This window comes from Peromyscus eremicus, chromosome 10 (genome assembly GCF_949786415.1).
Source record: "Peromyscus eremicus chromosome 10, PerEre_H2_v1, whole genome shotgun sequence".
Taxonomy (NCBI): domain Eukaryota; kingdom Metazoa; phylum Chordata; class Mammalia; order Rodentia; family Cricetidae; genus Peromyscus; species Peromyscus eremicus.
The window spans coordinates 78,318,001-78,343,733 of record NC_081426.1 but is presented as its reverse complement, the minus strand read 5'-3'; the positions used below and the strand labels follow the sequence as shown (position 1 = coordinate 78,343,733).

Below are 25,733 nucleotides of genomic sequence, written 5' to 3'. Positions count from 1 at the left end.
CCCTCTGTTTGTGTCTTCTTAATTGTTTCTATTTCACTTTTCAGGTCTTGAACTGTTTTCCTTACCTGTTTAATTACTTTTTCATGGTTTTCTTGGCTTTCTTTAAGGGAATTATTAATTTCTTCCATTTTTTATTTGTCTTTCCCTCAATTTCTTTATTGATTTCTTCCAATTTTTTGTTTGTCTCTTCTTCAATTTCATTTTTCATATTTTCTTGAAAGGCCTCTAGCATCTTCATGAAGCTATTTTTAAGGTCACTTTCTTCTGCTTCTTCTACATTGTTATATTCAGGTCTTGCTGTTGGAGGTGGGCTAGGTTCTGGTGATGCCATATAGCTCTTCATGTTGTTGTATGTATTTTTGCCTTGAGGTCTGCCCATCTCCTCCTCCAATAGGTATAAGAGGTGCCTGTGTCTGAGCGTGCTGCTATTGATCCTTTGGTGCTTGTTGTGTCTGTGTCTCAGGAGGGCCCTCTGGTCCAATGTTGGCTCTTGGTCTAATTGGAGCTGACAGATTCTGTATCCCAGTGAGCTACTCTTGGCCCAACCCAAGCTAGTAGATTATGTGACTCACGGAGCCGCTTTTGGTCTTATCAGGGCTGTTGGCCCAGTCAGAGCTAATAAATTCTGTGACTCAAGAAGCCTCTCTTGGTCCAATGAGGGCTGGTGGATTCCTGTCTCAGGAAATTACTCTTGGTCCAATGAGAGCTCTTGGTCCAATGAGAGCTGGTGTTTTGGTTTCCAGGCTTCAGGAATTTACTGGGGCCACAGGTGGATGGGTATGGGGTCAGGGCTTGGAACTAGTAGATTGCAGGGTCTGATGGGGAGTTTTGGTGGTGGTGGGGCTTCCTGCAGGAGTTTTCCCTGCTGGCTGGCAACTGGGGCAGAGTTGGGTGGGGGTTCCTGGGAAGTGGCTGTGTCCCAGGGCCTGGGTCCTAGGAGCAGGACTCTCTGGGTGGGAGAAGAGTCACTCATCTCTTGGTCCAATGAGAGCTGTTGGTTTGGTTCTGCATTATTCTTTTTGCCCAAGATTGTATTGGATATTTGGAATCTTTTGTTCTTCCATGTGATTTTTAGGATAGTTTATGCTTCTGTATAAAATATAATTTTTATTTTGATGAGAATTGTACTGTATCTGTAGTTGTGCTATTAGAGTAATTTTTACACTATTAAATATGTCATGAATATAGTGGGTCTTTCCATTTTCTAGTACCCTCTTAAAATGTTTTCTTCAGTGTTATAAAATTTCTACTGTAGAAATCTTTCCCCTTACCCCTTGGTTGAATTTATTCCTAGATTATGTTTGGTGGTAGTGGGTTTTGTTTTAAAGCTATTTTTCACAGATTTCTTTCTGAGAATGCTTATTATTGACATATATAAAGCATCCTGGATTTTCACATGTATTTTTGTGTGCAGTATGCATGTGTATGGTGATATTTTATTTGTACTAAAATGTTATTTGTATGTATAAATAAAGTTGCCCGGGGGTCAGAGCTATTAGCAAGCCATAGGAAAACTGGGTGGTGGTGGCGCACACCTTTAATCCTAGCACTCTGGGGGAAGAGCCAGGCATGGTGACACATGCCTTTAATCCCAGGGAGTAAGCCTTTAATCCCAGGGAGTGATAGTAGAAGGCAGAAAGATATATAAGGCGTGAGAACCAGGACTAACAGCATTTGGCCTGGTTAAGCATTTGGCTGGTTAAGCTTTCAGGCTTCTAGCAGCACAGTTCAGCTGAGAGCCATTTGGATATGAGGACACAGAGGCTTCCAGTCTGAGGAAACAAGACCAGCTGAGAAGTTGGCCAGGTGAGGTTAGCTGTGGCTTGTTCTGTCTCTCTGACCATCCAGCATTTCACACCAATAACTGGCCCCGGGTTTGATTTTATTAATAAGACTCTCTAAGATTCCTGCTACACATGTGTGTATATATGTGCATTAGTGCATTGTGAATGTGTAGTGCACATGTGTGTGCATTGTTTGGAAGTCTGAGGTTGGTATTGGGAGTTTTCTTCAATCATTCTCCATGTCTTTCATTGAGGCAGTCTCTCATTTGAACTCAGAGCTCACCTACATGGACTAGTCTAGCTAGCCAATTTGATCTCAGTTCCCCTGTCCTGAGACCTTGAAACAATGAAATATAGGTGAGCCACCTTATCCATCTGGTTTTACTCTGGTTCTCATGCTTGAGTGGCAGGTGATTTCACTACTAAGTCATCTTCCTGGCCTGCTACTGACATTTGTGTATTGATTTTTGTGTCAAAACATTGATGAAATAGTTCATTAGTTCTCAGAATTGTCCAGTGGACTTTAGGGTCTCTTACATATAACGTCACACAACATGAAAATAGCAGAAAAAAAATTTTCCTGCTTATATCCAATTTATTTCTTTCTCTTGTATTATTGCTCTAGCTAAGATTTCAGGGACTATATTAAATACACATGGACAAATTGATTCATGTCTTTATGCCTGATCTCAGTGATAATGCTTGTTTTTTCCCATTTAGTATAATGTTAGCTATAAATTTTTCAAATATAGTCTTTCTTACATTCCTTCAATTCACAGTCTCTTGAAGGCATTCATCATGAAGGAATGTTGGATTTGCCAAGGATTTTCTGTATAACTTGAGAAGAATTAAAACCTTTCTTGACTCTCCAGCCATGGACCTTACAATTATTCTCAAATTTCATTTCTACTGTTCCATTAACAGGACTTAAAATTACTCATTATCACCTTCTCTCTAGGAAAAAAAGTTGTGTTGTCTCCTGACATTCCATTTTCACTTTATAAAATATTGCCCCATAAGAAGATTCCAATTATAAACCAACAAACACATGAAAATGAAAGCAAAACTTCATTACTTATATGACAAGGCTATGATGTTCATTTTTTAAAAATTTTTGTGATTATAATATATTTACATTTTTCCTTTCCTCCTTTGAAACCATCCCATATATCCCTCCCAGTTCTCCTTCAAACTCATGGCCTCTTTTTTCAATGATTGTTATTGAATGCATTCATGTATTTGTGTATACATAATTATTTCTAAATATAACCTGTTCAGTCCGTATAGTGTTACCTGTACTTCTGTCTTCAGGCCTGACTGTTTGGCACTGCACCACCAATGGGTGTGCTCTTCCTGGGGAAGACACTTGTCCTCCTCCCAGCTTCCCTCCATTGTCTATAGTTCTTTGTGTAGGGCTGAGGTTCCTACGCTCTCCTCCATCCAGTTTTGCTGGTTCGTTGGTGTCATCCCTGTTCCTCTCTTGTTTGGGTGGCCATGTAGTTGAAATTTGGGGGATGTTGTTTCTGACAGTACTAGGAGACACACAATATTCACAGTAAACTCTCTGCCTCTTGCAGTCTTCCTGATCTCTGTTCTACAATGTTTCCTGAGCTTTAGGTGCAGGAGTGTTTTGTAGATGTGTTCCCTGGGACTGGGCTGCACAACTCTGCAGTTCCATTGGTTGTGGTTTTTGGTAGTGGTCTCTGTCAGTTGCAAAGAGAAGTTTCCTTGATGAGGGATGAAGACTACACTTATCTGTGGGTATAGGAATAACAAGAGGGAAACCACACCTGGAACTGAAAATCTAGCTAACTACTCAGCTCTAGTGAGGTCATGACTATTGGAGGAGAATCTACAACCATGAATTTACTGTGCATTTATTTTTCATCGCCTGTTGGTTACTTTTAACTTTTTTACATTGATTTGCTGCCAAATTAACTTCCTTCTATGTTAGTATCTCTATTTTTTTTCCTTTTCAGATATAAATAGAATGCTATGATATTATCAAGAATCCACCATGATCATCCAGTAAAGCCCCAGGATGGAATGATCTGGATAGAGTTTATCATGAGCAACAAAGGAACTACATACCTTCCGGTGACAATGCATGTAGTCAACTGGTTCTAATACCACTCTGGATGTGTTTGGGTTCCTGATGGCCTGTGGTGACTGTGAAATTCATTATAATAAAAATGTTGCCCAGTTAAAAATGTTGCTGGAATTTTATTCTAACAGGAAAGAAAAAAAAATGGAAAGCCTATTATCAAGCTATCCTGTCCATTTTCGTAAGAGCTGTGATGCCTGATTCATTTTACCTGTGACGAAACATTTCAGGAACAACTTGTCTAGTCTAATTGGCTTGCAAGATATTCACTACCTGTTCTTAAAGAATGTGATATTTGAAGCTAAAGAAAAATTATTTTGAAAATGCATATAGAACCATTAATATTTACTTTTGTTTGTTTTTATTAGTTCTTTGAGAATTTTGAAACATATTTTGATCTTATTCAGCCTCCTTCCCCAAAATTGTCCAAGATCGATCGCTGTCTCTTCCATTCAGCTTTCTGTGTCCCCCCCCCACCAGCATCGAGGCCGTGTGCTCCACGTATATTCTTAGATGTGTGGCCGTCGACTCAAACAGGGTTGAATTCTCAAGGGCTACACTTTTAGAGAAAACCACACTTCCTCTCCCAGTAGCTAAGAACTTCCAATAGTTCCTTCATTAGGGGTGGAATTTCATGCCCAACATCATCTCTGCGCTGGAATTTGGTCTGGATTTGGCATGCACGAGTCTTATGCATGGTATCACAACTTCTCTGCATTCATATGTGCAACTGTCCTGCTGTGTCCATAAGACACTGTTTCCTTGTAGTCACCCACTGCTTTACATTCTTTCTATCACCATTTCCACAATAATCCTTGAGCCATTGGTGGAGAAGGTCAGTATATGTGCTCCATTTAGGGCTGGACATTCTGTGGTCTCTTATTCTCTGAGCCTTAGCCAGTTGTAGGTCTCTGTGTTGATTATCTGCTATAAACAGAAGCTTCTCTAAGATAATATCTTAATCTAGGGTTATAATAGTAAAGCATAAGGAATTAGTTTACTACTATGTCCTTTTAGCAGAACAATAGTAGATTCTCTCCTAGGGCCTATGATTTATCTAACCGTAGGTTCTTTACCCAATAATGGAGCCAGATATCCTTTCATATTTTATAAGAAGCCTCAGATCTAATCATAAAATGATGGGTTGCTCCCATGGCACTCATGCTACTATCGCATCATTGGGTACATCTGTCAAGCTGGTTGTTATTGTAGCTGACGGGTTTCACTGGTCATTACTAACCTGATTTCTCTGTGTTTCTACGTGTTCTATGATTCAAATATGTGGTGTCTTCAACAATAGGAACACAGTAAATATGTGTTCCCCTTTCACCACATCCACTCCAATATTTGTCAGCATTATTTTTTTAATTGAAGCATTCTGACTAGGGTAAGAAACAAAATCTCAGTATATTTGTAATTTGCAGTTCCCTGATGTCTAAGAATGCTGGAAATTTTTAGATGTTTCTCAGTAGTTAGTGTTCATCTTTTGAGAACTCTCTATTTAATTTAATGTCCCATATTTTTGAAGATAATTTTTTCATACAATATATTATGATCATGATTTCCCTTTCTTCATCGCCTTCTAGATCTTCCCCACTTCTCCACCCATCTGACTCTATGCCTTCTTTCTCTCTCTTTAGAAAACAAATAGGCTATCTCTGTGGTTTTTCCCATTATGATCCTGACACCACCACCACCACCCACCCCCACCCCACTCCCTCATATAATCCCTCCTCCCTCTCCACTGGACTGACGGCTGGGGAGTCTGCATGGGACTGCACTAGATCTCTGAATGTGGGTGACAGTTGCATAGCTTGATATGTTTGTGGGTCCCCTGGCAATGGGACCAGGGCTTATCCTGGGTACATGAATTGGCGTTTTAGAACCCATTCCCTGTAGTGAGATGCCTTACTCAGCCATGATGCAGGGATCCTGGGTACATGAATTGGCGTTTTAGAACCCATTCCCTGTAGTGAGATGCCTTACTCAGCCATGATGCAGGGAGGAGGGGCTTGGTCCTGCACCAACTTGGTTTACAGCCTATGTTGACTACCCAAAAGAAACCTTGAGGAAGGAATGGGGGTGGAATTGGGGAAGTTGGGGTGAGCAGGAGAAGAGGAGGGAGAGGGCACAGGGGTTGGTATGTAAAATGAAAAAAAAATCAAAAAAGGAAAAAACAAAAACAAACAGGCAAATTTTAAAAATAAGAAAAAGCACCAAAACACAGATATATAGACACACACACACACACACACACACACACACACACACGCACATGCACACGCACACGCACACACACACACACACACACATCACACTCTCAAATAAAATCATAAAACACAAAATCAGAAATTATATACAAGCAGAAGACCAATAATGTAAAATGTCCAAACAAAGCAATGAGGAAGAAAAAAGTCTCCAAAGATACTATTGAGTTCAATTTGTGTTAATTATCTACTGCTGGGCATGGGGTCTGCCCTTAAGTGTGGTTCACAGACCCAGTAAGAACATGATCAATGCCCCACTTTTTATCTGGGTTGAAATAGGTGACGGATCCATGTAGGCACCAGCTCCACTTGTCTGTGTTCAATGAGTTGTGTGGGTGTTGGCTTCAGCAATGAGACTCCTATGTCAGTTTGCAGACAGCATCTTTTGGTCTTAGTAACAGCCTGAGTTGTTTGGGGATTTCCCGTGGGACTCCCTTGGCCAACAACTCAATGGAATGCAGCCCAGTCCCACTACTAGAATCTCTGTTTGGTGACAAGAGATACCCAGTTTGGACTCCATCACTCCCACTATTAGGAAACCTCACTAGTATCACCTTCACATATTTTAGGAAGTTTCCACTACACTAAATTTCTATTCATCAAATGACCCTCAGTTCCAGGTGTTTCTTCCAGAATTCTGTCCTTCTACCCTGCCCTCCCTCCCATTCTTGTCCACACCCACCTCCAGTCCACCTATAAATTTGTTCTTTTTCCCTCTCCCAGGGAGATCCATGCATTCTATCCTAGACACTTCCTCTACAACTAACCTCTCTAACCTCTCTGGGTCTATGGATTGTAACCTGATTATTATTTACTTGACAGCTAATGTCCACTTCTAAGTGAATACATATCATATTTATCTTTCTGGGTCTGGGTTACCTCATAAAGAAGATTTTTTTCTAGTTCCATTCATTTGCCTGCAGATTTCATGATGCCATTTTTTAACACCTGAATAATATTCCATTGTGTAAATGTATCACATTTTCTTTATCCATTCTTCAGTTGAGGGAAATCTAGGTTGCTTCCAGTTTCTGGCTATTATGAATAAAGCCACAGTGAACATGGCTGAGCAAGTGTGGTAGGATGAAGTGTCCTATTGGTATATGCCCAAAAATGGTATAGGTTGATCTTAAGGTAGATATATTCCCAACTTTCTGAGGAACCACCATATTGCTTTCCATAGTGGATGTTTACACTGCAACCATTAAGGAAGGAGTATTCCTCTTGCTCCACATCCTCAATGCATGAGCTGTCATTTGTGTTATTGAACTTAGCCATTCTGACAGGTATAAGATAGAATTACAAAGTAGTTTTGATTTGCATTTCCCTGATAGCAAAGGATGTTGAACTTTTTTTTCTCATTTGTTCAGCAAATATTTATTGAACAGCATGTTTGTTGGGCATGGTTCTAGGTATCTGGGACTCTATGTGAGAACATCAGTTTCTCACTGGTATCATTGGCAAATCTTTTGATTTTTTTAAGAATATTTTATTTATTTATTCTTCCTTCACAAAATACATCCCAACTGCAGTCTCCTCTCCCACTCCTCCTTCCAATACCCCCTCACTGTATTTCCTCTCCCCTAGATTCACTGCTCCTCCATTTTCCTTTAGAAATGAGCAGGCCTCCCAGTGATGTCAACCAAACTCATAATAGCAAGGTACAATAAGACTAGGCATAAGCCTTCATATCAAGGCTGGATGAGACAACCCATTAGGAGAAAAAGGGTCCCATGAGGTGGCAAGAGAGTCAGAGACACCACCCACTCCCATTGTTAGGAATCTAACAAAAACCCTAAGGTAATGAACCACAGCATCTATACAGATGCTCTGGTGCAGATCCATAAGGTTCTGTGGTTGTGCTTCAGTCTCTGTGAGCCCTTATGAGGCCTGTTCAGTTGATTCTGTGGGACATGTTCTCCTGCCATCCTCAAATCCTTTGGTTCCTACCATCCTTTCTCCCCCTCTTTTGTGGAGTTCTCTGAGCTCTGCTTAATATTTGACTGTGGGTCTCTGTATCTGTCCCCATCAGCTATTGGAGGAAGCCTCTCTGATGACAATTAGGCTAGGCATTGATCTTATGAGTATAATAGAATACCATTAGGAATCATTGGTTTCTCAGCTATTTGAGTTTCCTCTATTGAGAATTTTCTGTTTAGATCTGTATCCCATTTTTTTTAAAATTGAAATATTTGGGATTTTCTATATCTAATTTCTTGAGTTCTTTATATATTTTGAATAGTAGTCTATCAGATGTGGAGTTGGTAAAAAATCTTCTTCCATTCTGTAGGCTACCATTTTGTCTCAATGACTATATCTTTTGCCTTACAGAAGTTTGTCAGATTCACGCCAAATACCTCCTCTCAGAGCTCTGGCAACCCTGTAAAAGAGAAGGAGGAAAGAGTATAAGAGAAGAGGGGATGGAGGACACCAAGAAAACAAGGCCCTCTGAATGAACAAAATAAGGCACATAGGAACTCACAGAGACTGAAGCAGCAAGTACAGGGCCTACATGGGTCTGCACCAGGTCCTCTGCATATATATTACAGCTTTCAGTTTAGTGCTTTAATGGGACTCCTGAGTTTGAGAATAAGTGGTTCTCTGATTCTTGGGCCTGCTCTTGGGCCTGTTTTCCTGCTGGTGGGCTACTGTGTGCAACTTGGATATGATAGTTTTTGCTTTATTTTATTTTATTTTATTTTATTTTATTTTATTTTATTTTATTTTATTTTATTTTGTGTTGTTTGGTTGTTATCTCTTAGAAGACTGTTCTTTTCCAATGAAAGACAAAAGAAAGTGGATCCAGAGGGGATGTGGAGAGGAACTGGGTAGAGTAAAGTGAGGGGAAACTATAATCAGGATATATTGCATGAGAAAAGAATCTATGTTCAATAAAAGGAAAGAATATTCTGGATAATATATAGTCTACATGGCCATTATTTGGAAACTTATGTTTCCAAAACATAAGAAACCTGATGTTTCTTTCTTTGGAAATTCTTTTTTTGTTTTTGCATTAAACATACATTCTCATGTAAATATTTTGTCATGAATAAATCAATAAATCAAGGGGTCAGAGCTACTAGCAAGCCATAGCAAAGCCGGGCAGTGGTGGCATATGCTTGTAATCCCAGCACTTGGTAGGCAGAGCTAGGTAAGTCTCTGTGTGTTCAGGGATACAGCCAGCATTGGATACACACTCTTTTAATCTCAATACCAACCATAGAAGACCTGGAGGTCTATACAGACAGGCAGTGACAAGGAGATCATGTGGTTGGGTTTACAACCAATGAGAAGGCAGAATAGAAATTCTATATAAGGACTTTAACACAGGAAGTAGCATTCGTTCAGAGAGGTAGGACCACTGCAGGAGGAAGGGTAAGGTTTTAGCTCTTAGCTCTGACCTCTTGGCTTTCTTCTTTGCATTGGTTCTGTGTTTTTTATTTAATAAGACTGTTGGTTACATCTATATTTGGTGCCCAATGTGGGGCTTGAACCCACGACCCTGAGATTAAGAGTCTCATGCTCTGCCGACTGAGCTAGCCGGGCAACTTTATTTATTAACATACAAATAACATTTTAATACAAATAAAATATCACCATAAAATAAGTCAGTATTACAAGATGTGTTTTTAAGTGTTTGGCCAATTTAAACCAATGATTAAAAAGTTTTAGAAAGTCCACAATTCATATACTAAAGAATTGGTGATAATTTGCAGCTAGAAAATAATGTATAATGTAAATAAAAGAGTGAATTAATAAAAAGAGTATTATACAAATTTACATGGATTCAATAAAACTTTTGCCTCACCTAGTTGTTTCCTTTAGAGCAGTTTGTGTGTGGTGCTTAGACAGGAACTCAGGTCTCTGTGTAAGGGAGACAAAGGCTTTACCAATCAAATTCCAGCCCCATACCAAGGTTTGATTCAATAAAAGGCTAAACATTGAAAGCTTGATCTTCAGATCATAGCAGTAAACATTTTAAGTGGTGAGGTCCAGTGAAAGGATTTTATGACATTTATTCCCAGCACGAGGTGAGGTGCCTGCTGTGCCATACAAGAGCCCAGACTGAAGCAGGCTAGAATATTACATCATATAGAAAACAAATGAGATATGTCTACATGCCCATATCACAATGTAAAACAGAAACATGAAAGGTCAAAACAGTATGTCCAACACTTTAACAAAATAGTCCTATGGAAATGTTCTCCAGTGAAACATCTTAAATGAGTCACAGGGTACATACAGTCCAAGGATGACATGACCCATAATGGGCTCTCCCCAATCAATCACTAATTAAGAAAATGCTTTGTCCTAGGACAAAGACTCAGAGGATTTGACCTAGATTTCACTGGTAAGCTTCTTTCCCAAGTCTGACTTCAATGGTTCCAGAAAATACTATGACATCTGCCAAGAGGAAGCAATTAAGCAGTCTTCCCTAGCTGTATGTCCCCACAAACTAGGCACACAAGGGGTATACAAACACACAAGACAGCAAAACATTTACACATATAAAAATAAACTAAAAATTTTAAAGAATATGTGAACTGACTGCAAGCTCCTACACTGGCTATTGGCTAAGTTGCCCAAGCCCACTGGCTTCATTCTTACATTTGCAGGCCTAGAAATGGCCACACAGCTCCTGCACAGACTTTCCCAGTGAGTGTCACCAAAAGCAAGCCTTCCTGTGCCAGCAGCGAATTCCCATGCCTTACATCTGGATCTTATGGAGGAATTTTCTCAGTTGAGGTTCCCTCCTTTCAAATAACTCTAGTTTGTGTGCCAAGTTGACATAAGACTAGCCAGCACAGAGGTATAGTGTGCTGGAGAGAAATCATGACTGATACTGGAAACCTAGCCAGCCTCCTAGGGCTAGTGACATTACTGACCTTAGGGGGGAAAAAAAAAGATTTTTGCTAGACCAGCACAATTCCTTACTACATTCTTTTTTTTTTAATGCCGAATGCCGTTTATTGAAGGAGGGAGGAGGTCTTAAATACAGGCTTAGAGCACAATGGGAGAACCCCAGAGGGCAGAAGTTCACTACTGATGTTTTACAATCTTGCATCTAAGCTGTTAACACCCAATATGCAGGATACACAGACGAGGAACTTCCCTTAAACATTTAGGAGAGTGGAACCTGGCAGAGAATTAGCATAGGGAGGATATCAAGGTCAAGATCAGCAAGCAAGGCAACAGTTACCCAAAACACGGGCCAGGGCCCTACAGGTCCCCCCTTTTACTAAAAAATGAGCTTCTGACTTAGGTTGCATGGGACATCAGCAGGTCACCTTACCCATCATGGAGACACCTGCCCAGGCCACACAGGTGCTCTGTCTTAGGTTGATAAGTGCCCCCCAGGCATTACCCATCTCTGAATATTCCTGAAATTTATTTAGCCCCCTTTGAAGATACCTTAAAATTTGTGAGCCTGAACGTAGCCATTATGAGATCATTAGTTCTGCTCCTTGTGAGCTGCCTGTTTTTTCTTTATGGTTCTTAGTTGGTCTTTTGCAGAGCTGCCAGCTTAAGTCATGCTGGGATTAAGAAAAATGGGCCTAGGAGGTTCATGTTCCTGGAGTTATGTCCATGCCAGTAGATGACCACACGCTACAGAAGAGAATTTGACATCGCTGCTGCTGCTGTTGCTCTTATAGAGTGGCAGCCACTGCTGCTACTGTTTCTGGGATTACCATTTCATAATTGGTTACTACAGCTAGCACAGTGGAGACCCTGGCAGTAAAAGTAGCTACCACAGTTAGTTAATCTTTCATTCTATTGGGCATGATAAATTTAATTAAATAGTTATATATATTTTGATTGGCTTCGAAAGTTATAAATTTATAAACTCAAGTTCCATTTGCTTTTGGGATACCATCTTACAAGGACTCCAACTTGCAGTAAGACTCGTTAAGGAAGGGAATGGCTCAGTTGCCATTAGCCTACTGGCTATGGGTGGATTAGGAATTCCGTTGGTCTTTTCTGTGTCAAACACACAGACTGCAAGCCCAGTGCCACTTTGAGATCTTTGGCAACAGTTAATTCTGCAGCTCACACACGATTGAGCCTGTATGATAATGACTATCCTTACTGCATTCTAAATCTTATCCTTATACCCATAGGTAAGTGTGCGCCTTAGTCAGTGTTCTATTGCTGTGAAGAGACACTGAGATAATGGCAACACATATAAAGGGAAAGCATTTAATTGGGGTTGGCTTACAGTTTGGAGGTTTAGATCATTGTCATCATGGCAGAAAGCATGGTGGCATGCAGGCAGACATAGTGTTGCAGAGGTAGTTGAGAGTTCTACAAACAGATCTGCAGGAAGGGAAAGAGAGACATGGGGCCTGGCTTGAGCATTTGAAACCCCAAAGCCCACTCCAAGGGACACACTTGCTCCAACAAGGCCACAGCTACTTCAAAAAGCCACATCTCCAAATAGTGTCATTCCCCGGTGACCAAGTTTTCAATTATATGAGCCTATGAGGGCCATTCCTATTCAAACCATCACAATGTGGCTGTCACACTCTACAATAGAGAACTATCACAAAAAAGCACAACTTGGCATAATGAAAATATCCAAATGTCAGAAAGTTCTGCCCCAATAGATACATGTACATCACAGTTCCTGTAAATACAGCTCCAGGAATATGATGAAAGAGAGAGCACATGATTGTAAGAGACGGAATGCCAGGAAGTGAAGTCTGTGGTGAAACAGGTTCTTTTAGAGCCTGCATAGGCAAGCCTGAAGCCATGGCAATGTCAACGGACATATTAATGTTTAAGGGAGGAAATTTTGTTTGTTCCCCACTGGCTCTAAGAAACAGCAAACCAATATTTCTACCTCATCCTCCCTTTTTTTCTAATTTCCCTGTCAAATCAGAGACTAGTGAGGAAACGAGCATCATCATCTCTCTCTCTTAAATGCTGCACTACTCTCCGTATAAAAGAAAGTTCTTTATAGGCCAACAGCTGAGTCTCAGTAGCATTTACATCACCCAGAGAAACTGCCATACAAACCACTCTCCTAAAATAATCTTTGATTTTATCTATATCTGTCCCTCTTTGGGCTACAATTGCATAGATGATTTTTCCTAGAAACATGAGAACAAGTGTCTATTAAGATCAGAAAAAGCATTGATGAAAGACCAAACTAGTAATTCCACTCAGGTGTGGCAAGGTGAGCCAAGGAATCTATTTAGTTCTTTACAAGAGCATAGAAGAGTGCATACCTGAAAGGCCCATCCCATCATGGTAAACTCTTAAGAAAGATGCATCCTTGGAATTTCCTATGTTACTTTGTGTAAGTGAGTTTTTAGTCAACTTGACACAAATTAGTGTCATCTGAGAAGAGAGAACCTCAGTAGAGAAAATGCTTTAATCAGATTGTCCTGTGGATCAATTTTTTTTGTTTGATGAATGATTAAAAAAACTCACCCCACTGTGACTGTTGGCATACCTGGCAAGGTGGTCCTGTATGCAAGAGAGAGCAAACTGAGAGAGCTATCAGGATAAGCCAGTAAATGTTGTTCCTCTATGGCCTCTACTTCAGTTCCTGCCTCCAGCTTACAGCCTTGAATTACTGCTCTAACTTCTCATAATGAACAACAGCTCTAAGCTGAAATAAGCCCCATGTTCTCCAAGTTTATTTTAGTCATGATGTTTATCATGGCAATAGAAATCTAAAGAGGATGCACTTGTAGATATGTCCACCAAAAACCCTCCAGGATCCAAGTAATTGTGTGTTATATAATCTGGAAGAGATATGTTGTAATTTTTTTTAGTCCCCTGAGCATTATAGGACTGCATCTTCCTTTCAGGAGGGAATATGGCAATTTGAATGTAACATAATGCATCATACCAAGATCTAAGACATGCTGATCTCCCCATACCCTTGTTTGATCTTTACTGTTATGTAAGAAATAGGAGGTTCTCATTTGTGACTCTTCATATGACTCTAAAATGTTATATTTAAAGCAAGATAATTATACATGGAAAGTGTTTGATCTTAGCTGATTAGTATCAGGCACAAGAAAGAAAGAAAGAAAGAAAGAAAGAAAGAAAGAAAGAAAGAAAGAAAGAAAGAAAGAAAGAAAGAAAGAAAGAAAGAGACAAACAAACTTTGTTAACCTTGAGTTCATGTTCCATGTGCATATTTACAGATGATATTACACCACCAGGCTCATTGATGGTTTTGAAGTTATATGTTAACTTCTTGATTTATTCAACTTTGCATAAAAGCATGAAAACCTGCAAAAAATGATAGATGTCAACAGCATTCCATTTCAGCAAGATGTCTATGAAACAGACTTCAGTTTTGCTGCTGATACAGCTGATATGCTACTTTAGACTTGGAACTTGTGGAAAAGTGCTAGTGTGGCCAAAAGAATACAGCCATTGGATCAATATAAAGACGATTCTGGATGAGCTTTTGCAGAGAGGTCATGAAGTCACTGTTCTGACACCTTCAGCTTCCGTCCTTATTGAGCCTAGCAATGAATCTTCTATTAATTTTGAGATTTATCCTGTACCTTTGAGTAAAGATGATCTTCAATATACTTTTGAGAAATGGGTAACTCAATGGACATATGATTTTCAAACACCCTCACTTTGGACATATTATTCAAAAATGCAACAAGTCTTTAGTGAATATTCTGATGTTATTGAAAGCTTCTGCAAAGCTGTAGTTTGGAACAAGAGTCTTATGAAAAAACTCCAAGGATCTAAGTTTGATGTCATCCTTGCAGATGCTGCTGGTCCTTGTGGTGAGCTGTTGGCCGAAGTGCTGAAGATACCTTTAGTGTACAGTCTCCGCTTCTGTCCCGGATACAAATGTGAAAAGTACAGTGGGGGGCTTCCACTCCCTCTTTCCTATGTGCCTGTGGTTCTCTCAGAATTAAGTGACCACATGACATTTGTGGAAAGGGTGAAGAATATGTTGCATCTGCTATACTTTGACTTTTGGTTTCAACCATTTAATGAGAAGACTTGGAGTCAGCTTTACAGTGACATTCTAGGTAAACTGTCTTTCACTGTTACAGTGAAATCCCAACTTGCTGCTTCTTTGAAAGTGAGTGTGTGTGGATGAATATACAGTCACAGAATGAGGTTGCTAATTGTGAGCTGATAAAGCAAAAATAGAAAACAACTAAATAGCCTCAAAACAAGGCAGAACACTATAGAGTTGTTCAGAACACTCCAGAAATTGCTCTCCATGCAAATTGAGACAAAGATTTCTCTTGGTAATCATTTGATATATTCTATGTTTGTCTTAGTATAAGAAACTCTAGGTTTCAATGAATGCATTAGTGACTGTAGATATGTGCACTAAGGACTTATAATTCACTACTGTGACTATCTGTATAGCAATAAAGAAAATATGTTCCCTTCTAAAAGTTGTTTCACTTGCAAATTGAAACATTTATCTAGAATGTCAAGAAAGGTCGTTCACAATTAATCAGTATCTCTAATACCAGAAACAGTCAAGGGAACTTGGTTTTCTTGGAGTTTGAGACTTCTTAGATGCCTAAAACTGATGACTTAAAGCCTAAAATCTTGCTGAAAAAATGCAGGCATTTTTATTGGCTGGTTTTTTAAAATACCTTTCCATTAAATAAAATAACACCTAAATTAAGAGTAAGAAAAAATTGAATGTTAAATATTTTATGAAAAGAATCTAGCTGTAACTTCCACATATACAAATGTTAGTATTACCAAATCCCCTTTGATAGACCCAGTACAGCAGTATCTAAAAGGAATTTAGTCATATCTTACAGATTATCATAGTGCATTTGAAGAGTCAAGGATCAAGAAACTAGCTTCTAAAACACATAAACTAGACTAAGTATTCTATGAGAGCTGTTTTTTCAAGATTCTTTGCAGCAGTCAAAAAACTTTGAAATTATTGGTGTAAGTTTGGAAGACAATGTAATTTTTACACAAATTATTATTTAATTTTATAATATTAATAATATTAAATTTAATATTAGTACATCTATATTATAAACCACAAGTGAAACATTTCAAATTGTTGTCTACATTATTTCAACTCATCACTAGAAATCACATGCTGTATGCCAGACAAAACCCTTTCATCATTGCATATTTTTACTTGTTTTTGTGGTGCAGGGAGACCCACAACATTATATGAAATGATGGGGAAAGCAGATATGTGGCTCATTCGAACTTACTGGGACTTGGAATTTCCCCACCCACTCTTACCTAACTTTGACTTTGTTGGAGGACTCCACTGCAAACCAGCCAAACCATTGCCTAAGGTAACCCTATATTGTTTCCTTTGATAAATTGCTTTGTATATTGTGTTACCAGAAGAAGACATATATATGGCAGACATATCCACCAGAGATCACAGGAGCTGTCCCAGAATCCTTGCATAGTTACAATAACCTGACCAGTGTGCAGGATTAGATGAAAGAATGAAAGGGAGAAAGAGGAAAGCAGACAACAATTCCAAGAACCATTGAGGAAACTCCACACTCAGCCAAGCAGGATGACAAAGCAGGCAGGTCACGTGAGAGCCGCGACTAGGAACGCTCCACATGGCCTCTTGTTCTTTCCGACTTCCTCGTAGTCTTTTTACAGTTATGTTTTTGCTGGTATTTTGTTTTTGTCTTTGTTGTTTCCACTTATAAAAGAAAACAAAGTTTCTCTTTGTGTGCCTGGCTTATTGCTTAACATGGTGACCTCTAATTAATATCTGGGTAGAACACAATTACGTTTATATATCAACACTTTTTTACACATTTGTCAGTTGAAGACTATCTAGGCTAATTCCGTAATTGGGACATTGTAGGTAGTGGTATAATAAACATTGTTATATGTATTTTTTTCTCTTTGTGACTATTTCTCTCAGATGTCTCACCCAAGAATGGCATAACAGAACTGTATATTTAGAGCTAATGTTATTTGTATGAAGAACCTTCTTTGTGTTTTTCATGTTGGTATCACTTCACATTCCTAACTAAAACAAATACATAAATGTTCAATTTCATAATGTCTGTGGGAGTATTTGCTATTGTTTTAATTTTTGTGACATACATGCTAACTGGATTACGATGGAATATCAACATATTTTGAATTGCATTTTCCTAATAGCTAAAAATATTAAAATAATTTTTCATATAATTATAGGCTACTTGTACCTTTACTGAGAATGGTTCCTTCTGAATCATTTATCTATGTTGACTGAATTATTTTTTCTTTTGATATTAGAATTTTTTAATTCATCTACAGTCTGGACAAGTTCACAGATTTTTCCCCCAGTTTTTAGTCTCTTCATTTTGATGATATTTTTCTTTGTTATTCAGAAGTTACTACTATAAAGTAGTTCCACTTGTCAATTCCCAGTTTATTCCCTGGGCTGATGGGATTCTAAGAAATAAATTACTATCTTTTTCAATGTCATTGAGTTCTCTTAGAGAGATTTGAACTTTCAGTTTCCATTTTCATGTCTTATATCCATTTTGAGTAAAATTTCCAGAGTGAGAGAGAGTTCTATTTTCAACCTATATGTGCAGATAAATAGAATTCTCTGCACCATTCTTTAAAAGGTCTGTCTTCAACTTCCATGTGCAATTTGTGCACCTTTGTTAGGATTATAGACAATCTGTAAACTTATTTCTCATACTTGGTCTATGTGTTTCTTTGCTTTTTCCTGGATCTTTAAGAATTTTATAGAGCGTGTTTTCATTATATTCAGCTCTCCCTAACTTCTCCCAAATCCACCTCTGATCCTTACCCAATTTAACCTGTTCTCTTTTCTTTTTTCACTCTTCTAGTCAAAATTGTGGAATAAAAATATTTTAAATAGAAAATGAAATCAACATAATATGACATATGATAGATATTGTTAATATGCCACTGAATTTTACTTACAAGTATTTTATTCCATCTGTGTTCACTGGGGGTGTGTGGAAATTTATGTTGTTTTTTTTTTAACCAAATTGTAATAACAGAAAAATACTAGCTTAATAAGAAGGCTTAACAAATATTCCTTCTCTTTCTACTTTATGGAGCTATTTGGGTAGCATTGGTATTATGTACTTATTATAGCTGGAGAGCATTCATCATTGAATCTACTTAGTGTGCAGTGTCTGGCTTTGTAACAAATGTTCTTTAAAGTTCATTGTTCGTTACTGTTGTGTGTGTTTACAATGAAGTTCTTATATCCTCAGTTTTCTTTCATTTCTTCAAGATTTCCAGATGTGTTAGCATATTGATTTTCTTTCTTTTTTGAAGCAGAGTTGGAGTTTATTAAAAGACATTTATAACATAGATTTTAATATAGATTTTTTTTTTTGAGACAGCGTTTCTCTGTGTAGTTTTGCTGCCTGTCCTGATGTTGCTCTGTAGATCAGGCTGGCCTTGAATTTACAGAGATCCACCTGGCTCTACCTCCTGAGTGCTGAGATTAAAGGTGTGCGCTGCCACTGCCTGGCCATTAATATAGATTCAAATCACAGAGATAAGTAGAGAGATGTTCATGTCAAGATGAAGACATATGCAAGTGTGTATATGAACTTTGCAAGGGAGTGTCACAATCGCCTTTACAGTAGCCATACTGGAAAAAATTGGAATTTTTATTCATTCCAAAACTTTTTTTTTTTTTTTGGGATTTTCGAGACAGGGTTTCTCTGTGTAGCTTTGTGCCTTTCCTGGGACTCACTTGGTAGCCCAGGCTGGCCTCAAACTCACAGATATCCACCTGACTCTGCCTCTCAAGTGCTGGGATTAAAGGCATGCACCACCACCGCCCGGCCCAAAACTTTTTTCATATAATACATTGTGATTATCTTCTGCCAGATCATATCCACCTCCCCACCCATACTTTATGTTCTTTCTGTCTCTCTGTCAGTCTGTGTGTGTGTGTGTGTGTGTGTGTGAGAGAGAGAGAGAGAGAGAGAGAGAGAGAGAGAGAGAGAGAGAGAGAGAAACCACAAAAATAAAAATCAAAACAATGACCTAAAAATCAATAAGACCAAAAAATGCCCAAGGAAAAATCAAGTGAAAGACAAAGCCTACAAAAGAAGAAAAAAAAATCATGGGATTTATTTTGTGTTGACCAAGTACTCCTGGGCATGGGTCTTGCTCTAGGATATGACTGATTTACCCAGTGACATTCCAATAGAGAGAGAGAGAGTTGATTTTCCCCTTTGCTATCAGGTATCAGTTGCACAAAGCTTCCTAGTTAGAAATGGAAGTCCATGTCCATTTTCCACTCTCAGTGCTTGGACCTCATCTGGCTTGGACTGTGCGGGTCTTACGTGTGTTGCCACAGTCTCTGTGAGTTCATATATTCCTCAGTCTTACTGTGTCTGGAAGACACTGGAATGTCACCATTCCTTCTGGCTTTTACAATCTTTCTGCCTCCTCTTTGTGTTGTTTTTAAAATACCTCCTAATGATCATCTAAATTTCAGTGATATCTCTAATAACATTACCTTTTATCTCTAATTTACTTATTTTGGTCAGTTGCACTGTAGCACAAATATACTTTCAATGAATATTGAGTACTGAAGCAATGGAATCACTGATCTTCTTAAAATAATTACAGTTATTACATGATTTCCTCTCATAAAGTTTGTCATGGTCCTTCCTATGCTGCCATTTGTCGCGTCCGCCTTGACCAGCAAGGACGACGCGACCCCAGGCTCTTCTCCAAGCAGTTTATTCAGGAACCTTGAACAATCTTCTGACCCCGGGGAAAGCCATCTTCTTCTTCTCTCTCACTCTCACTCATACTCACTCTCCCATTCTCTCTCTCTCTCACTCAGTGTCACCCCCACAGTCACTCTCCCAGTCACTCTCACAATCACTCCCCTGGGAAAGTCAGCCCACGGTCTTTATAGCCACTGGGCAATCAACCCCGTGGTGCCACGTGGACAATGCCGCTAGGGTCAGACATATGCAAGCAAGCCAGATTAGGTCCAGGTGTGCAGAGAAGCAAGCCAGATCCTAGCCTTAGCCAAATAAGGAGTTGTTTATCCCAGAGAACACCTGCCATCGGGAAGGCAGAAGCCAGAGGCCACGCCATCCTTGAGGCACGGCCGTGCACGGCTCTCTACAGCCATTCATTTGTGATGTCACATCTCTCTTTGTAGGAAATGGAAGACTTTGTTCAGAGCTCTGGAGAACACGGTGTTGTGGTATTTTCTCTGGGTTCAATAGTTAGAAATTTAACAGATGAAAAGGCCAATATAGTTGCATCTGCTCTTGCTCAGATTCCACAAAAGGTGAGATAAAATGTCCATTAGGTGGGCAATTGTACTATAAGTTTATTGAACTCTGAAAGGTTTTAAGTAGAGAAAATTCCCGTGTGAAAAGTAAAATGAAGGTCTCTTTCCTATTCATCTCTAACACTGTTTTAAAAAGAAAATTTTAAATTGTTCAGGGTGAAATATTAGTCTGGTTCTGATTGACCTCATGATCTGAAAGTTTGTAGTTACAGCCATGCATGGTTGTGCATAGCTGTCATCCTGGCTCTTAGAGACCAGAGTGGGTCTTTCTTTCTCACATTTAAAGCCAGTTTATACTTCGTGGTGATTCCCAAGCTTTTCATCTCTCAAAGAAGTGAGAAGAAAAAGAAAGAAAGGATGGGGAGAGAAAGAGGAAATAAAATAATAAGAAATATACTGGAGCTGGTGTGATGACTCAGTGGTTAAGAGCATTGGCTGCTCTTCCAGAGAGCCTGGGTTTGATTGCTAACACTTATATACCAACTAGCTCACAACTGTCCCCAACTCAAGTTCCAGGAGATCTAATACATTTTTCAGGCCTCCAGGTGGCATACTCAAAATGCACAGAATTATATGATGGCAAAACACCCACATACATAAAATGAAACACAAATGTTTGTAAAGAAAGAAGGGGGAAATATCTTCTTTCCAATGGCTGATGTAGGAAAATATAAGAGAAAGAATGATGAAAATAGGTCCTGACCCTGAAGTGAGCCCAGGATGATAAAATTATGATTGCATCTACAGAAACTCTGCTTCTAGCACATCAAGTGAACATCTTTTTCTGGTTGGTGAAAAAGCATGGAATTTAAGATGGAGTCAGGTGTAGGTCAGTATGCCATAGGAAGATTCTAGAAGCTCCTGACTCCATATATTTTTGTATGGTTGACTCACTTTCTAAAAGCATCACTCTTTGGCTGTTTGGGGGCTGCATTTACTCTAATACTTGATAACAGTTTCTCCTGTTCATGAAGATAATTTTTATGTAAACTTATTTTATGAGATAGAGAGCATATAGAAAGTGAAAATGAACAGTTTGTATTCATTTGTGAGGAGTGCTTGTATTTCAGAACTCAGTTTGGCACTAAACATGAATTGTATTTAGAGCAATAGAAACCATGCTTAAAATTTTCCTATTGACATTTTTCCCTTGGGCAGACCCTAAAGTTTCATCTGAAGCAAAGTAAATACACTTTCTAGTAAGAAAGAAATTATTTCTCAGAATAGTAAACTATATCAATATGATATTTTTATGCATCAAAAATAAACCTATTACAATGAGTAGACTAGGGAAGATGGGAATATAGGTAAAATTATGTTCCCATGTCTCAAAAAGATATAAATTAATATTGAATTTGTAATATAAGAGCTAGATTTTTATATAATATATACATAATCATAAATTGTTACTAATTGTATATAATATTCCCATTCAGGATTGCATTAACTGCCTAAAATTTTCATGTATGCTTTAATTTGTCATTAATCATTAGACCTATATAAATTAGCATGGTGAAATATCATGCTCAAGTTATTATAAAGCTATGTACAGAAAATGTATTATTTACTTCAGTCTTTTAACATCTCATACTATTTTGAAAGCCCCTCTCTTAATTTCATTAGCAATCACTGGTTCAACTGAATAGTCTTCTCGGTTCTCCAGAATCAAAATATACCAAAGCTTTTGAATTTCTGCAGTTGAATAAGGTAATTTCTGTGTGTAACAGGTTCTGTGGAGATTTGATGGTAAGAAACCAGAGACCTTAGGATCCAATACTCGGCTGTACAAGTGGATCCCCCAGAATGACCTTCTTGGTAAGACAAAGGTCAATAAAGTAAGAAAACAAAGGGAACAACAGATCTTGAGGACAGTCAAAAATAAAGCAAATTTATTTTATATTTATTTTCATAAATACAGAATGGAAAATAGCTACCTATAAATTCTGTCATCCTATTATTAAAAATCATCTTCTCTATGTCTAAAATCTGCATACCTTCAGTTCAGCTGTAATAACTGCTCTAAGAATTGTCCAGAGACTGTATGAATTGCCCCTTTGTCTCTTGCTTCTTAATTTTTCATTATTGTTTATACTACTACAGGAATATTTCCAATGCCACTGAGAATCTTAGTTCCTCCTGCTGCACCAATTCTGTATTTTCTATGCCAACAAGTGTACTATCTTTACCACAAAGTGCTAACATATTTCATGATGAATTGCAGGTTGATTGGTCTTAGATTCCACCATCTACTATCCTGGTGACTATACACTACACACCAGACCCAGTGCCACAACCATTTCTATATAAATAGTCTACTTGCCTTCTGGGTTTTAATGTGGTATTTTTTTTTCTTTTTTTTTTTTTTGGTTTTTCAAGACAGGGTTTCTCTGTGTAGCTTTGCGCCTTTCCTGGAACTCACTTGGTAGCCCAGGCTGGCCTCGAACTCACAGAGATCCGCCTGGCTCTGCCTCCCGAGTGCTGGGATTAAAGGCGTGCGCCACCACCGCCCGGCTTAATGTGGTATTTTAATAAATAAATTTCACACAATATATTTTAGTCAAATTAAACCATCAACTCCATTTATCTTAACTCTTCTCCTATCTACCCTCTTCCTTCCCACCCACTCCCTTTTTTTCTCTTTCTCATTGGTTATTATTATTGCATCTGTACATATATATGGATATACAATACAATCTGCTCAGTCCATCTAGTATTCCTGCTAGGTTTCTGAACTCACCATTGCTATTGGATAATAAATTTGAATTCATCCCTGAGGAAAACTGACTCTCGCCGGGCGGTGGTGGCGCATGCCTTTAAGCCCAGCACTCAGGAGGCAGAGCCAGGCAGATCTCTGTGAGTTCGAGGCCAGCCTGGGCTACCAAGTGAGTCCCAGGAAAGGCGCAAAGCTACACAGAGAAACCCTGTCTCGAAAAACAAAACAAAAAAAAAAAAAAAAAAAAAAGAAAGAAAACTGACTCTCAGCAGTCATTATGTGTCTGTGCCTCTTCACCTGGGGACAAGGCACTGTAACATTTTCTGCCTTTACATTGGCACGTCAACTGGTATATTCATTGTACTGATCTTGTTTAGGCCACCATAAAATCAGTGACTGCAGTCTCCCTGTGCTGTATGAAGACACAATCTCAGAGCAGATTTCCTTGTCCTATGATTCTTACCATATTTCCACCCCCTCTTCTGAAATGTTTCTTGAGCCATATATATAGAGGGTTTGCGTTACAGATGTATCATTTGGAGCTTCATACCCAAGGTCAGTTGTTCTCTGTATTTTGACAACTTTGGCTTTCTGTAATGGTCTCTGTGTGCTGCAAAAATAACATACTTTGATGAAGGATGAAAACTGCACATACATGCGGGTATAAGGTAAGGATTTCAAATGCCATGAGAAATGATATTGGTTTAGAAAAGTGTCAGTTGTGGGTTCTTCTCTATGTTCAGAGCCCCAGGGGAAATTCACAACTGGTACTATAAACCTAACCATGTGGATTCTTTCCCACTGGATCTTTTACCCACAATCTTCCTTTCATTTTCTTGTGTGGCAATCTTCTCATTTTACAGTTCTCAAGACACATACTACTTCTTCCAAATACTCTTCTCCTACCTCTCCAGCTCACTTAAGAGCTTCTTGATATAAACTTCCAAAGCAGTTTCACTGCAAATTTGTGACTATAGCATGTTTTCTATGAAAACAGTCCCTTTGGAACTCTTACATTTCACTTCTTTTTTAATATTTTAATCAATGATTATGTAAAAATAATTCTAATTGTAGGTCATTCAAAAACCAAAGCTTTTATAGCTCATGGTGGAACCAATGGCATCTATGAAGCAATCTATCATGGCATTCCTATTGTTGGTATTCCATTGTTTGCGGATCAACCTGATAATATTAACCACATGGTAGCCAAGGGAGCAGCTGTTAGAGTGGACTTCAACACACTGTCAACCACAGACCTTCTCACTGCCTTGAGGGCCATCATTAATGACCCTTCGTGAGTACAACTATTTTTTGTTTGAGTTTATTTTTCTTTTTTGAAACAGGGTCTCAATGTATAATCCCATGACTGACCCTGAACTCATAGAGATCTGCCTGCTTCAGCCTACTATGTGCTGGGATTAAAAATTGGTCTCAACATGCTTGATGTATGTAACCTACACAACAAGTTCAGACCAAACTTGTGCTACACAAGGCTGTCTCAACTCTCCTCCTTGCCACTCAACTCTTCTCCCTGCCACTAAACTGTCCATCTTGTCCCACAACTGTCCTCCATGCTGCCTGATAAAACACAGCAAATCTATTTGGTTAATTTTGAATCACTTTGGGGGCTTTTTCCCAAACCAACAAATGTTAGGTGGCTTGAAAATTAGTTTCATTTTAATTTTAGTTGTACACATTGTCCCTTCAGGTATAAAGAGAATGCTATGCGGCTATCAAGAATCCACCATGATCAACCAATGAAGCCCCTGGAAAGAGCTGTCTTCTGGATTGAATATGTCATACGCAACAAAGGAGCCAAGCACCTTCGTGTGGCAGCACATGACCTCACCTGGTTCCAGTACCACTCTCTGGATGTGCTTGGATTCCTGCTGGCCTGTGTGGTGACTGTGATGCTCATCATCATGAAGTCTTGCCTCTTTTGTTGCTGGAAGTTTGCTAAATCTGGAAAGAAGAAGAAAAGGGAGTAGCTGATGTGGGGAGGACTGCTAACATGGGTAAAGGAAGAGAAAAGAGTAGCTGCATTGAAGCCTCAAGAGTCCTGAAAGATGAGCATCTCACAGCTGCTCCCATCAAGAAGAGGTTGAGATGCCAGGTCTTTCCCTCTAAGATAAGACAGTTTTGGGTCTTCAGTAAAGAAGGCTTTCATGTATTTCATATGTTTAAGACATGCTACATTTCATGACAAATATGCACTCAGTGCTATAAAACAAAAATCACGAGTTCTCTTTAGAATGTTTTGATGTAATTGAGGAGCTATCCCCAATAATAATCACTGAGATTAACTGTTGTTCACAAAAGTCACATGGGCATACATCTTTGAAAATACCTCTCTAAATGTCAGTTACCTTTACAAATATCCAGCCTGTTCTGACTTCATTTGGTGGACTATTTTTTTTCTTTTTTTTTTTAACTACTCATAAATAATAGTGTTCAGGAGCCAAACTTCTGAAATAGACTTGCTTTTTCTTTGTATAAGGGAAGCCGTTGTTCTGGTTATTTTCCTGTACACACACCACACATCCTTTATTTATTAAAGGACCTGTGATGAAGGTCCCTCCTCAAAACAGAGGCATTTCTCCATGGCATTCAAACA

At 38.8% G+C, this 25,733-nt stretch overlaps 1 protein-coding gene and 1 non-coding gene across 3 annotated transcripts; one reads left to right on the top strand and one right to left on the bottom strand.

The window, feature by feature from the left end:
• Nucleotides 1–9,628: 9,628 nt before the first annotated feature.
• On the bottom strand, nt 9,629–9,701 carry Trnak-cuu (transfer RNA lysine (anticodon CUU)). The gene has a single exon. It is a non-coding gene; the product is annotated as a tRNA-Lys (tRNA).
• A 4,744-nt stretch (nt 9,702–14,445) lies between these two features.
• Nucleotides 14,446–25,107, top strand: LOC131920729 (UDP-glucuronosyltransferase 2B1-like). Of its 2 annotated transcripts, none has more exons than XM_059275163.1 (6): nt 14,446–14,917; nt 16,281–16,429; nt 20,272–20,403; nt 22,134–22,221; nt 24,194–24,413; nt 24,828–25,107. In XM_059275163.1, the coding sequence occupies exons 1-6, from the start codon at nt 14,446–14,448 to the stop codon at nt 25,105–25,107; spliced, it is 1,341 nt and encodes a 446-aa protein (XP_059131146.1). The 2 variants fall into 2 exon arrangements, with proteins under 2 accessions (XP_059131146.1, XP_059131145.1); XM_059275162.1 differs by having other exon boundaries at nt 14,446–15,169.
• Nucleotides 25,108–25,733: the final 626 nt, after the last annotated feature.

Coding starts and splice junctions, on each gene's coding strand:
- LOC131920729 (XM_059275162.1), top strand. CDS start 14,446: ATGTCTATGAAACAGACTTCAGTTTTGCTGCTGATACAGCTGATATGC. Junction 22,222..24,193: donor CCCCCAGAATGACCTTCTTG/GTAAGACAAAGG, acceptor TTCTAATTGTAG/GTCATTCAAAAACCAAAGCT. Junction 24,414..24,827: donor GCCATCATTAATGACCCTTC/GTGAGTACAACT, acceptor TTGTCCCTTCAG/GTATAAAGAGAATGCTATGC.